Consider the following 16,087-nt stretch of genomic DNA (forward strand, 5'->3'; position numbering starts at 1 on the left):
TTCCAAACTCTCACCACCGACCCCCCCCCCCCCCCCACACACACACACTTTCCGCACACACACAAATATATTAACAATACAAAGGGTTTGTGTGATTCCAATGTACCCAAAAAGTACCTAATCAACTTTAAGATATCTTACCTTGCCATAATCGTCTGTCAGATAGATGTTTCTGCAGAACACATTAACATAGTAAACCGATTGAGAAAAATTTTGTTTTATTTTCTGTGTAGCTTCCTTTTTCCTCCTCGACATGTATAAATTTAATGGGATTTGGATTAATAAAAGTTGCAAATTTTCACGTCTACGAAGAAAAAAATTTAAATAGAGAAAACATCCGCTTGTAAATTTTTTCATGTTTCACCAAAATTCACGCATAATTCCCGGAGCCAATCATTCACGAATCATTCCCAGGAATTCGAAGTGACTAGCCACCCTGATATTGTGCAGCAAATAAAACATACGTAATTGATTTTTCATATCAACAAGTAACTTTTGCTAATAGCACAAACATAGTATTACAATAATTTGTGGTTTGTTTTGAAAATAATGTAAAGAAATGACAATTGGTTAGAAAATTAATATTTGGTTGTTATATATATATATATATATATATACACACAGGGTGTCATTTTAATGGCGCCCACGGACCACGGAAACGTATAGAGGACATCAAAACAAACAACTTTTTTCAGTAACATTTTTCTCGTTGCAGCGTCGTTTCGGCGCTACAGTCGTTCAAAAAAGCCCGTTTTGCCGCCTGAATGCTGGCAACCACACACATCATTTGATTGCATTTGTGACGTCATATCCCGTTGTCAAGCGATGCGTTACAGGGTTGCCAGGAACACACATATTCTGTGAAAAATGACATAGCTACAATCAGCCACATTATGTACCTTAAAACAAAACGAGAAAACACGTTCTGTAACCTAACAGGAAGTAAACAAACGATACGAAAAATGGTAGAAAGAAAATAGAATTCAAGTGGAAGTGGTCATATCGAATTTTGTATCAGCTTGCATGTCAAATATTTGCAAATCTAGTTACCAAGTTGGCATCTACAATTTAGTCTATCCACTTCGTCCTTCTGATACTAGTTGTCTGTGACACACTGAACAGATGACAAAAATAGAAATGAAACAACTCAAAATTCCAAAGGTAAGCAACACATAATATAATGTATATTCAGGGCATTATGAGACAAGTGGCAAAAATGGTTGAAAATACAGGGATATAAGTAGTAGTAAAAAAAACTCTCCGACGACTGTGTTTATCTACGCACCAGATACACATGTAATAGTTTGCAACACTGAAGAGGGCAGTATATTCGCTACTGATTCATCATTAGATTTTTACTGTGGTTGTACGTGTTTTAGCCGTAATGTAACAACGTGAACCTCAGATACTTCCGTTATCAGCACAAAGTACCACAAGGCATCTGGACATAAACCTGTAGATATCAACCTTGCAACGAGATTTGCAAATATAATTGACATGTAGCTGGGCGTAAACAGCCACATGTAAGTTGTAAGTACAATAAAAGTTATTGTTGTTGATATTTGACATGTAGGCTGAGACAAAATCCGATATTGACTCTTCATTTTCAATTCGTTTTTACCATTTCTCATATCGTTGGTTCACTTCCCCCTTCCCCTGAGATGACTGCTGATCTTCTGTCTGGTAGGCTATGATGTTCGGTTTACTGGACGCGTTTCTCGCTTCATTTTACAGCTTATAATGTGGTTGGTAGTTTGTCATTTTTCACAAAATTTGTGTGTTCCTTGCAACCCTACCGTGCGATGTTTCGCCGCAGGAAATGACGTCACAGATACGATCAAATGTTGTGTTGGGTTGCCAGCATCCAGGCGGCAAAACGGTCTTTTTTGAACGGCTGTAGCGTCAAATTGACGCACCAATGTGAAAAATGTTACTGAGAAAAGTTGTTTGTTTTGATGTCCTCTACACGAATCTGTGGTCTGTGGGCGCCATTAAAATGACACCCTGTATATATATATATATATATATATATATATATATATATATATATATATATATATATATATATATATATATATTACAATTTCTTACGGTTCTTGTGAAATTTTGTTATTAACGAATGTATCTAATCAGTAGTTTTCAGGAATTTTGTACCAATTTTGTACCATTTTGGAACCTAGTTTAGGATATTTGGGGTCTATTCTAGGAACCTAAAAGCACATTTTTAGAACCTAGAAATCAGAGGTCTAATCATAAACTACGCTGCGCTACCAACTATGTCTAGTCATAAACTGGCAGTGGATTTACCCAGCGGCGCATATGTGGACCATTCGTAGAGCCACTCACGCTCCACAAACAATCGACAAGCTATTCACAAAATTATTCCTGTTGTAACTGTGCCACGAGAAAAAGCATGCACTCCCGCATGTTACCACTCTCTATATACAACAGAGCTAATAATGTTATTTTTTCTTCAGGATGCCTGGACCGATGGAACTGGTCGAATTGACGTCGATCGGAAGCAGGACTGCGAAGATTTTGACTACACGAGGAAGCGGAACGTCACAAAATTCACATTTTCTCGTCAGTTTGACACTTGTGACGACGACGACTACATTCTGGAGGTAATTCTGATCTCTAAAACTGTGTGTTATGTGTGCCTGTCTTGTGACAGTGGTGTATTTATGAAGAAAAACCTACACTTGTCCTCAGTTTCCCCCTCATGAATGTATCGATCACAACAGATAACATTTATTTTAAGCTTGAAAAGTAGTTATTCTTCAGTTTTAACTAAACGATACTCAAAATATTCCTAAATTCTCTTCAAGCTTTATACAAGCTTATCTTTGTACTCTTGTCGTTTAATTTGCGAGAAATCTCTCCTAGGTTTTATTGTTTAAAAGGGATTGATTGTTCGCCAATTGTAATTTGTTCAAATAATCAAAAGTGATAAGCACCGTCCACAATTTAATTTCAGTCAGTTAATTCAATACCTACAAATATCTTGAAAATGTGCACTAAATATTTGGTTGTCGAATTCACACATAAAAAAGTATGCAACAGGGTTTCTAACTTTTTTTTAGTAATTTCTCATCTTTCTAAGTATTCATTGTCTTTTTTAAAAAAAACTTTTCCAGACCATGATGGTGCTGAAGATGTAGAGGTTTGTTATTCTTCTTTTGTCCTCCAGTTTATCATAATGTATAAATTTGACGTAACAGTGATCAATTAAGGAAACAACTGTGAACACAGAATCGCTCAGTTGAACTCGCGCATCCGGAACTTAGGCACAAAATCCCCGTAAGAGTAGACAAAGTTGCACGAAAACTTCACGAAGCACTGAAATCCTGTTTCAGACGAAATGAAAAGTTAACCTGCCAACACTGTATGTGGATTTCCATAAGCGAAAACATGGGAAGAGCGGAGAATGTAGTTCTCTCCTATTTTAAAGAAGAAGAAGAAAATCGTTAGAGATGAGTCTGTGGTTCTGTCGTATTGAAAAGTGCCAGAAGGCAATTCTTAACTTCGATTGTAGCTGTTTTTGACATGCAAGGGGAAAGGAAACATGCCTTTCATAATAAGGAAAAGAAGTAAAGACCTGATATTGCACACTTTATTATGAACCATAAGAGAAGGAAGTTTAATACTTTTCTACAACGGAAATCAATAGCCACATTCATGGAACGAAATATTAAAGTCAAACGTCCACCACACGTGCGAACATGAGTTGAGTTTATAGAACGTTGATAGGTTTGATTTTAATTTTGTTAATTAGCGTCTTTTTTCCTCCACTTTTGGCTAAACGCGACGATGAGGGTGTGATGATATGATGAAATTGATGAAGAGACACTCGCAAATTACACCCATGTCAAGGATTCGTGCTAACCACTCCACCATGGGAGGTCGGTGAAAGTATTTCAGCGTCTGTTGTTGGAATATGCGAACTGAGTGAAGTCTTCGATTAGGAAAATGGTTAACTTTGAGTGTATTTGCAGTGTCCCACAATAAGGGTGCGATTTAACGTGGTAGGGGCCAAAGACACAGCAAATCGTAAATTAATTTAATTATAATTCTATAACAATCAGTTAAATCTTTCTGAAACAAGATAAACGGTTAATACAGAAACAAATTATTCGTGTGTAGAAAAATGTCTGTGTATGCTCGTAAAGATGTTTGTGTGAGCTGTGATGAAATTGATGAATTATTGTTTTCTTGGCGTTATGTTATAATTATTGTTAATAATAATATTATAGGAATTAGCCTCAGAAATAGAGTGCATTATTGCTAACCCCAGTTTGAGAGACCTGGACTAGTCTTGACTTTATGCTTTCAAATAACTTCATATCGCATCATCTCAATGTCTATTATTTTTCTACTTCTCAGGATGGGACAACGCACATAATATGGGCCAAAGGACGAGGTCCACTCTTCCGATTGGCCGGCCTGGATGTGACGAAGGAAGAAAACGGCATGCAGAGGACCCAGTTGCTGAAGAACATCGCCCCTCCCGCCCCCCACCCCCCGGAGACGTGGCCCATCGAAATAAGGGCGGACAGGGTGCACGTTCCAGGGGACGAAACCACATACTGGTGCCACGTTCAGAAGCTCCCCCCGGAACTGAAGGACAAGCACCATGTTGTTCAGGTTGGTAAAAGTTCAAATGAGTTCTTTTCTGGGGACGAAAATGGACTGGGCAGGGAAAAATGGAAGTCACATTGAGCAGATGTGCTTGCCCGTCGGGTGTGTGTTTAACTTGCCTGGTTTCTTTGTGAGTGTCCCTTTATTAGTTTCATGTAATCATCTTCATCGTCGCGATTAACTAAAACTGGAAGAAATGCGACGCAAAATAAAAAAAATATATTTCCCTATTTTTGAAGAGGATCATATGCTGCCTCAGCGGTTGAAAGTCGAATTACGATCTCGCCACTGTAGATCCAGGGTTCGAATCCCGACCTGAACACAAATGTTCTTTTGCGCGTGTCTCTTCAACCTCTTCATTCTCATTATTTGTCAATTATCCATAAAAGCTAAGAAAATACACTATAACACGACATTGTAAAAATTAAAGTGATCAATTTTCACGGTCTTGCACTTTTTAAAACAAATAATTTATCTTCCTATTTGAATTTGTTTCTAATGAAAACAATGTTATTCATGTTATAATGAGGTTAAGCAAACATTAAACAGTAACAGGCAAATCAAACAAGTGAACATCCTCGGGTCAGTCAGAATGCAGGTAAACATGTTTTCGACTATGTAAATATCGTAAATTTTTCATTGTAGAAGTATCCGTATCGTAGGTACATATAGCAGGTATCTTAAGATATCTGCATTCGACAAGTATTTAGACTAAGTTAAGCGACTCTGATTTCCTGTAAGTTTATTTTTTAAAATTTGGTTAATTTTAATTTGCTTTTATGCACTTTTGGTTAATTTGCGAAGATGGGGATGAGCGATGATGTGATGAAATTGATGAATGGACAGTCAGTTGAACAATTGAACTTCTTTATATTAAATTCTACCTAGTTACAGGTAGGCTACTTACACGTTTTTTCCAATTTTTGTAACACTATCCCGAATTTTAAATGTTTTCGTGTAAAGTAAAAACTGTTTAAAGATTTCTGGAAGCATTTGTGAAACATTGCTGTTATAAAAAATGTTAAATTCGTATTTGTCTCATTTTACAGTCTTTTCTGACACTTTTCAGTAATCTCTATGATGAAGCTGAATGATGAGATGAAATTGATTAAGGTTAGCCGAACTCCGTGGCTGAGTGGTTAGAGCCCAGTGTGCTACGATGCCAGGGGTCTTGGGTTCGAATCCCGGCCTGGGTGTTCTTTGTGAGTGTTCCTTCGTCAATTTCATCACATCATCACTCATCCTGATTAGCCAAAAGTGGCAGAAAAGTGAAGTGAAAACAGCCAAATGAATGAAATCGATCAATCAAACCAATGACACTGACATCCTTCATCACTCTTTGCAGTTCGAAGCAGTGATCCAGAAGGGCAACGAGGGGCTGGTGCACCACATGGAGGTGTTCCACTGCGAGGCGGACCCCGCCCAGGAGATGCCGGCCTACAGGGGGCCCTGCTTTGCTCCGGAGAGGCCCGAGGCTACCTCAGTTTGCAAGCGGGTCCTCTCGGCGTGGGCCATGGGAGCCACACCCTTCGTGTACCCGGAAGTAAGTAAATGGAGCAATGGCTATTTCGTCATAATTATAATTGCATTTAGAAGGTTTGTTTTGAAGTCAGCTTAATATACAGTTTAAAGTGGGATCCGAACGACAATACTGTATCCCCACAGGGAATCGAACGTGAGAATGTCATTCCTATTCAGTTGATCCTCTCCTCTTAATAGTTACCAGTTTTTGTGCTCATTTTGTAGATGTAAGTCTTTGAATTTTCAGAAACGTTATGTACCGGTATACAGGGTTAGTCAAAAGTATCGGGACAGACCAGTAATAACGAGACGCGTCGACGGAGGAAAATCACATGTTGCAAGTGGGTATTGGTGCGGAAACTGCAATGAATGGGGGTGTGGCCATCATGGCAGCCATCTTAGATTCCGCCATATTGGATATCACGGAATATTTTCAAATGGAAAGGGGTATGTATGACACATCAATTTAGGCTAGAATCGTCCCACAAACGACAATCCGAACTCATTTTGGACCTATCGCCATTCGTGGAAGAGATAGGGTGTGCTATGTTTGACTGAAAGAATTGTTTACTGTATTCCTGTGGGTAACTGTACACTGCAAATTACAGAGAGCATGAACAAGAAAACATGACATTGACTTACAGATTGCCTCAAAGCAAGTGCTCACACTGCTTCCCGTCGACTGTCTGACAATATGCAAACCTATCGTAAAAACTGCAAAGTGCACGTTGTAGCATGATAACCGTCGCTGCGCTTAAACTTACAGAACGATTATCAATACAAATAAAATTGCGTAATTAACGATAACCGTTATAATTAAAATAAATACAATACAGGCGCAGAAAATCTCACTACTTCCATCACCATTTTAGTACTTATTATTTCTCGTTGCTATGGTTACATCAATTCCATTTCTTGTATTTTATACAGCGTGATAAGATGATTATAACAATATATATAAAATAAACATGCATAAGTTAAAAACAACACCAATAACATAAATAATATTAACTTTGAACATGACAGTTTGAGAATAGGACAGTCTCAATCTCTCCCCTTCTCCTGGAAAAAAAAATGAACATAACATTTTTTTTTTATATATATAATATATAAGATTTGAGTCCTGCTTTTAATATACACTCGTCAGGATAATGAGAAAGTTCACTTGACATAATGAACCAATTCACAAATTTACAATACTCTTTTTACTAAAGTTCTGAAAATGTCATCTTAGTGTTCGAATTTACAGCTACTTATGAATTACTTCATAACAATTACATTAGTTTAAGCAATTCTTCTTTTTTCTCATCAGAACAATTAAATTTCTTGATATTTGACAAGTTCTGCCTTGTTGTTATCTTCTTTCCGTCCATAGACATCAAAAATTGTATAATTGTTTTTCACAGCATCCACTATATAGGGTCCAAGCCATAATTCCATAAACTTATGAATTTTCTTGTTAATTGCACTACTATGTTCATGATTTTTCACTAAAACAATATCACCTGGGACAATCTTCAATTTATTAGCATCACACTCAATAGTTTTGGGCTTATATCTTTCCTTAATACGTGCTTTGGCGATAAAATACTTATGTTTCCAGGGCACAAACTTTAAATCATCTGGTCAGTTAATTTGACTGATAATTGAATCCTTTAATTTGTGATGAAGAAAAAGTTCACTAGGTGTGAAACTTGTTATTTCCGAAACGGAATTATTAAGAAGTCCTGTTACATGATTCAAATATTTTACCCAGTCCTGATGATTTTGCGAAGTATATAATCGTAACAATCGTATTAACTCTTTGTTGTACCTTTCCACAGGATTTGCGAAAGGCGAATAAACTGACGTGGTGATATGTTTTATGTTACAGTCATCCATATATAACTTCCACTCTTGTGATTTAAATTGGGAACCGTTATCTGATAATATTACCTTACATGCTGGATAGTGGTAAAAATACTGGAGCTTGAATTTGTTAATTATTTCACGTGACGTTGCCTTCCTTAACGGATATGCCATTAAAAATTTGGACATCGTGTCAACTATTGTTAATATGTAACTATATCCTTGTGATTTGGGTAACGGTCCAACAAGATCTATTGATAACATATCATGTGGAGTAGTAGAATATACATGCAATTCATCCTTACTAATTTTTGTGTGAGCTTGTTTAGTTTTTGCGCATGTTAAACAGTCGTTCAAATACTGCTTGATACTAACTTTCATATTAGGCCAATAATATAAACTTCTGCACTTATTAAATAGTTTATAGTATCCAAAATGACCTTGTAAGTCATGTAATTTATGAAGAATTTTGGGTACAACAATAATTGGTACTACAAGTTTCCACTTGTCTTCTTTCAAATGTTTCAGGAATAATATATTATCTTGAATCGAATATTGCCTTTTTATATTCTTTGACAAATTCCCATTTTGTAACTTTTGTACAATGGCACTGAAATAAGAATCCGAATTTTGACTTTCTTGCCAAAATGTTACACAATCTTCGTCAAGAAAATCAAGACTTATGTTATTTACATATAGTTCCGATAGAGTTGGAAAACCTGTACTTAAATCAGGATATCTGCTTAAAGCATCTGCAGCTTCATTAGATTTTCCCGGCACGTGATATACATTATAATCAAACATTTGTAATTTCAAACTCCAACGATTTAATCGTGGATTCAAAGTTTTATTAGATTCTAGCCAAGATAAAGATTGGTGATCGGTAAACAATTTCACCTTAGTTCCAGCTATGTAAATGTAGAATTTTTCGAAAGCAAATAATATCGCTAAGCATTCAATCTCGTGAGTATTGTATGATAACTCATTGCCTTTAAGAGATCTGCTAACGTATTGAATTATACGTGGTCCTTCTTCAGAATTTTCAGTTGAGTCTTGCCATAGAACAGCTCCTATTCCTTTCTTCGAACCGTCTGTGTTGACATTGAAAGGCTTCGTGAAATCTGGTTGATACAAAGCCTTTGGAGATATCAGTGACTTGCGGAGGTTTTCAAAAACTGAAGCATGAACATCATTCCATTGCCATTTTGATTCCTTTTTCAACAGATCATACAAAGGCTGTGCCATTTCAGCAAATCCTTCAATAAACTTTCGCCTCCAATTAGCTAATCCTAAGTACCTTCTCAAGGAGCGTTTGTTTGTTGGAATTGGAAAATTAATAATTGCTGAATTCTTTGCAGGATCAACCATAATTTTATCACCGGACACTATGTGTCCAAGGAAGCAGATTTCTTTGTAAGCAAACTTACATTTGGAAAATTTAATAGACATATTGACACCCGTTATCTTTTGTAAAACTAGTTCTACATGTTGCATATGTTGAGACCAATCTTTGCTGAAAATTAGAATATCATCCAAATAACAAACAACAACATTTCTGCAATCGGTGGAGAATATTTTATTCATCCTGTCCTGGAAAACTGAGACTGCTGAACGAATCCCAAACGGAAGATAGCGGAAAAGATATTGTCTGCCTCTATAAGAAAAAGCTGTGTAAGGATATGAATCTTCAGTCAACGGTATTTGAAAATAACCACATGATAAATCAATTGAAGAAAAATAAACACATCCTAGGAACCTCTGTAACAGTTCGTTGATTGCTTCTACTCTCACTTGTGGAGAGATAACATGTTGAGTAAGTTTCCTAAAATCGATCACAGGTCTCCAAAGACCTCCTTGCTTTGGCACTATATGTAGCGGGTTAAGATATGGTGAAGAATCTTGGTAAATAATTCCCCATTTCTCCCACTTGGAAAGCTCTTCTTCTAAAGGTAGTCTCCTTGATATTGGTATGGGATAAGGTGTGCTTGTAATAGGTGTTACAGTATCTAATTGAATCTTGTACGGTTCAACAATTGCTTTTCTAGGTTTATCTGAAAATTGTACGTGATAATACGACAGAAGTTTGAACAAATTAGCTTTCTGCAAATTGTCTAAATTATCATTTCTAAAAACAGACTCATAAATGGACTTCTTAGATGGCATATATTCTACATCATCATTCAAAGTTGACGCATCACGTAACAATCTACATGAATAACTTTCATTATCATTTAATGTATCTTCGGAACAAAAGTTAGACTTTGTACAATACTTCAAATCTTCTGTAGAAGAACATTGCCGAGTTAAAACAGAGGAAATTTCCTTTCCTTTATCATTTAGCAAACTTACATTCCCTTCTTTAAAATCAATTACAGCTTTATATTTCCTCAAAAATGGAACTCCTAAAATGACATCGGCATTCAACTCTTTAAGAACAAAAAATTCCATAGAAAAGTATTCGTTCTTTATCTGCAGATTAATAATTTTACTGCCAACAACTTTACACTTCTTGGATCCAGCGAAACCGGTGAGTTTTACATCTTCCACGTTATCCAGTTTAATGTTGCTAATCAAAGACGATAGTTTACACCAAACGTCAAAATTTAGAACATTTGCCTGACTTCCAGAATCTATAATACAAACTACAGGTATTTGACAAATAATTCCATGAATAACTGGAACTTCAGTTAATGGAACCGGAATATCATAATCACTAACAGTCCATTTAGGTTCTTCTTCAAACCATTCCAATAAAAAATTCACTTGTAGTGGTTCCGATATTAAGTCTTTATCATCACGTACATTCATAATTTCCTGTGTTTGAAATGAATTTCGTTTGTTCAAATTTGGCCTCTCTGAAAGAAAGCAGAGTGAACGAGGCACTTCCATCCGCTCCTTTAATTTAAATTTGTTGTTGATTGGTAAGATGTTCCAATACCAGATTGTCGTGTAAATGTCCTTGATACATTTCCAGAAGGAGAATTTGATATTCCAGAAGTTGTAGATGCATCTTGTGGTTGTAATGAAGTCACATTAACAGGTTGACTGTAAGTAGGAGCGAGAGCAGGCTCACTTGTATCCTGTGCTTGCCTATTGTAGAAAATCCTTCCAATCTGACTACTGTTAGGTAACTGAGAACTTATAGGATCCTGATTATAATTCCTATTTGTAATGTCACCGGAAATACCAGAGTATGCATTATTTCTTTGGAATCTGAAATTATTTCTGTTATTATATGTAAATCCTGAATAGCCACGATTATTTCTACGTCCTCTAAAACTACCATTGCTACCTCTAAACTGTCCATATCTTGAATTAGCATTGCCAAATTCATTAGTAAAGGGTACTTGAGCATCCATCGACGAAGTCTGAGTAGAAGATGAGCAAGTGTTTTTGGTGTGTTTAACATTAATTTGCTTGACACTAAATTTTGATTTCATACTGTCAGGATTCTTGTTGGGTTTAACCTTACTACTATTATCGGTTTCTTCCGGTAGGAAAATAAGTCCTCTTCTACTAGTTCGGACAACATCTAATTTCCTTAACATAGTTGTTAACTGGTCCATAGAACGTATCTCATGACAAGTTTTGTTATTAGCTATATTATTTGGTAACTGGCTAATAACTAATTGAATAACATCCAATTCGTTTGGATTCTCAACTAAATTGCAATAATTTGAATATGTTTTCAACGCAAAGCTTTCTAAATCACCATGTACTGTAGGATCATACTTCCTGTTCCTTAATACTGATAACTCAGACTGTAGTATTTCCGGACTTGCAAATTGTTTCATGAATTCCCTTTGAAAATGATCATATGAAGAAAACATACGTTTGTGAGTTCTGTACCAGTACGCAGCTCTGTTGGTGAAACACTGCTGAATACTCTGTAGCCTTTTGTTAATTGGAATGCCCATAAGATCAAGCATAGAATTAAGATGTTCTAGATATTCTCGAGCCGATTGGTCTTCTATTTTCCCAGAAAATTTGGGTAAATGAGACAGTTTATTTATCTTCACATATCTGTTTCCTCTATCCCCAACAGTAATTACAGGTAAAGACGTTGGAGAAATACAACGATCAAACTGACTTTGTGGATTATCACAGTAATTGTTATTTGTATTTGACTCATTAACACCAGTTTCAGCATTTTGACAACTTGTGCCAGTCATTACATTTGCATTACGCCTTTCACCTTGAAACCATGGTCTGCAAGCTTCATTCTGCAAGGAAGAAATATGACGAAACCCACGTTTCACCAGGGACATTACTATGATGAACGACAGGGAGCTTAGGTTCTTGCGAATATGTAAACATTTGATTTATGTAACTATTTTCACCATCAGCAGAACAACATTGTTGAACATTGGAATGTTTATCAATATTTGTAACGGTAGAATTCAATCTAGAAGTTGTCTGCATATTGTTAATCGCATAATTACTTGTATCCTTAAACTGTACAGTATTAGGTGACATATTATTTCGATAATGTTCCTCATTGCAGGTTGGAATAAATCTTTTGTTTCGCTTCCAGCGAACACGATTTCGAACATGCGGTTCATCGAACGTTGTTTTCACATGGGTTGTTAAAGATTCATCAGATGAATAAGTAGATGAATTAGTCACCCCAGAGTCAACTGCATTTCTAGCCCTTTCACGTGATGTCTTAGTTTGAGAACTATTTTGTGCAAGGGGAGGTTTCAAATTTCCTTTTGTGTTGCGTTGAGAATTTGCATAATTATTTTGCAAAACATCAATACGAGATTCTATATGTTGAAACCTGTTATTACAATCAATAAGATACGTTCCAAAATGTACATTTTCCTTACCAGCAACTTCCAACGATGATAATCTATTATTAATATCAGTTATTTTGGATGAACATACTGTAATAGATTTATCGTATTCACTAATCAAATCTTTATTTATTAAAATTTGTTGTCCTTGAATGTCTTGTTCTGTTCGGATTTGAGAAATATTGCTATTTAAAATACTTCCCAAATGTTCATTTTTCTTGACACATTCAGAAGCTATTGAATCAAGTTGTGTTTTAACATCGGAAGTCAAATTGTCTAATCTTTGATTAACAGTATTAATTTCTTCATGAACCAATTCAAATTTTGAAGTTAGGTTACTATAAATATCCAATTCCAATTGTTCAAACTGAGACTTAATATTCTCATTAAACTCTGCAAATTCTTGATTAGATTGCTGTAACTGTAATTTCATTTCTTGGTTAGCAAGATCCATTCGTGTTTTTAGTTCTTCATTAGACTGTTCTACCTGCAATTTCATTTCAGTATTAGACTGTTCTAACTGCGATTTCATTTCAGCATTAGACTGTTCAAACTGCGATTTCATTTCAGCATTAGACTGTTCTAACTGCGACTTCATAGACTGTTCTAACTGCGATTTCATTTCAGCATTAGACTGTTCTAACTGCGATTTCATAGACTGTTCTAACTGCAATTTCATTTCAGCATTAGACTATTCTAACTGCGATTTCATAGACTGTTCTAACTGCGATTTTATTTCAGCATTAGACTGTTCTAATTTCGTCTTGAGGTCTTCATTAGAAGCGACCATTAGCAACTGAATACTCTTAACAGTACTTAACAAATCACCAAAATTCGGGTTAAGAGTTTCTAGATAAGCTGGCAAACTAAAAGGATCATAATCTGGTTTGCAACCTTTACAATAATAATTTTCTAGTGTAGTCGAATAAATTGTCCAGTGAGTGACTGTAAGTTTGAGACAAGATATGTGATGCCACGACGAGCACTGTGTACACTGAACATACCTCAAATCATTGTCAGGATCATTACAACAAGATAATTTGTCGGGTTTTGTAGAACAAACATCATGTTCTGTAGTATTCGCATTACTGGAAGCGACTACGGGATTACCAGCATCAAAATAAGTAGTCATTATATTAGCCTGAATGTTTGTTTCTTTACGCGACGATTTAGATTTACTTTGCTTTAACTTATCAGCCATTGTGATCTTCACACATATGACGATTCACTTAAGAAGTTACGTTATACACACTGAAGATTGTGACGTAAGTCTTACTTCAACATATGACAAAAATTCTGTTCCATTACAACAGACATTCTTACCACTGTCAGAAGATTGCACACTTTTTGAACAATCCTGGCTTCTGGGTCGCCACTCTTGATAACCGTCGCTGCGCTTAAACTTACAGAACGATTATCAATACAAATAAAATTGCGTAATTAACGATAACCGTTATAATTAAAATAAATACAATACAGGCGCAGAAAATCTCACTACTTCCATCACCATTTTAGTACTTATTATTTCTCGTTGCTATGGTTACATCAATTCCATTTCTTGTATATTATACAGCGTGATAAGATGATTATAACAATATATATAAAATAAACATGCATATGTTAAAAACAACATCAATAACATAAATAATATTAACTTTGAACATGACAGTTTGAGAATAGGACAGTCTCAAGCATATCCCGAGAAAGTCCTCTTCTTTCGTCCACAATGCGATTCCGTAGATCATTCAGGGTGTGTGGTTTGGTGCGATACACTTTGTTCTTCATGTGCCCCCATAGAAAGTAATCCAGGGGTGATAGGTAAGAATATCGGTTACCCTCAGTTCCCCCAGGTAAATGCTGGGATGGTACCTTACTTCGAGGCCGTGACTTCTACTTCTCTTCGTTTCTTCCTTCCTGCCTCTAGTTCTTTCCCCGGCTTGTTTTGATAGTTTGTTGAAAACAACATAATATCGCAAATTACAGAATTAAAGAATGCCAGTCTATACAATCATACTCTTTTGTAACTAAAGCCCCTATCACACGGAACTGGATTTCTAGTAGGAATGCCCTAGTTGGCGCTGAACTAACTTTCTAGGTAGCAATCATGGCCGCCTGGCTGACTGCTTGACTGGTTTGGAGGAATAGGACATGTTCTAATTGCTACTTGCTTTCCTCGACTGGATTGTGTAGAACAGCCAATCGGAGCAAAGTTTCGCCATGTGAAGATAATCTATGAGTGTGCAAAGGAGCGCTTTTGTATGTGGTTTCAGAGTGTTACTCCAGCAATGTATGACGTATACAGCATGAAATGCGCGTTGAGTTACACCATCTATGCTGAGTGCACGGTGTTTACATTTGAAACAACTAAAATATTCTTCCATACGTGTACAGTAAACGTTGTAAAGTATGTATTTAAGCAGCACCATTGTTTTGTACCTAATAACGTTTTATACGAAACGTTATTCCTCTCTGTTGAATAGTTATCGGCTTTTAAAAATGTGAAGTGATACATTGTTTACATCTCACGCGGCCGCCATTTCAACTTCTCTCGTATGGGAACAAAAGTCTGTCGACAAGTACGCTGATAAGTATCGTGTGAGACGAAAGCTAGCAAATTGGTAGTCAGTCTAGCGCCAACTAGGGCATACCTACTGACTTCCAGTTCCGTGTGATGCAGGCTTAACAATCCGATTCGACGAATTAAGAGCATCAGGTAGGTATTTGTTTTTCTTTCCCTTCCACGGACTGCAATAACAGTGTTCGTCTGGATATGGACTCTACCTGTATACATCCCTTGTAGATTGTAGTCAACTTCCTCGAAGGTCAGTAGCATTTGTTATCGTTCTTGCGAACGTTCTGCATGTTGCTCATTTTGGTGAGTGTTGTGCAAAAGGAAGGAGGTTTGTGTCCGCGTCAGTGGTCAAAATGAAGCTCAGTGAACGAGAACGTATTACGTTATTAATGATGCGTGGCTATGGAGATCGCAAGCGATCGTATACAGAGGTGCGACAGTTATTTAATGCTACATTCCCTGAACGTAACTCAATTTTGAAGCCAACCGTCGAAATAACCCTTCGACGTTTTGCAGCAAGTGGAAGTGTTAAAGACCGTGTGCGATAAGGAAGGCCGAAATCGTGTAGTAACAAAGCAGTTTCTTTGGATGTGTTACAATCTTTTGTGGAAAATCTGCATACATCGACAACCAGCGTTGCCAACACGCTGGACATTTCCCAGAGTTCAGTGCAACGAACTTTAGTGCGCAGTAAGTTTAAACCCTACAAAGT

General features: G+C 36.5%; 1 protein-coding gene across 1 annotated transcript in view; it reads left to right on the forward strand.

The window, feature by feature from the left end:
• Tbh (Tyramine beta hydroxylase) overlaps positions 1-16,087 on the forward strand; it is an 89,155-nt gene that overhangs the window by 14,619 nt on the left and 58,449 nt on the right. The window contains exons 2-4 of the mRNA XM_083110016.1: positions 2,478-2,624; positions 4,384-4,644; positions 5,984-6,181. Of these exons, the coding sequence (XP_082966142.1) occupies positions 2,478-2,624; positions 4,384-4,644; positions 5,984-6,181 (606 nt within the window). The remainder of the gene's footprint in view (positions 1-2,477; positions 2,625-4,383; positions 4,645-5,983; positions 6,182-16,087) is intronic.

Source organism: Lepisma saccharinum, chromosome 23 (assembly GCF_977018435.1).
Source record: "Lepisma saccharinum chromosome 23, izLepSacc3.1, whole genome shotgun sequence".
Lineage (NCBI taxonomy): Eukaryota > Metazoa > Arthropoda > Insecta > Zygentoma > Lepismatidae > Lepisma > Lepisma saccharinum.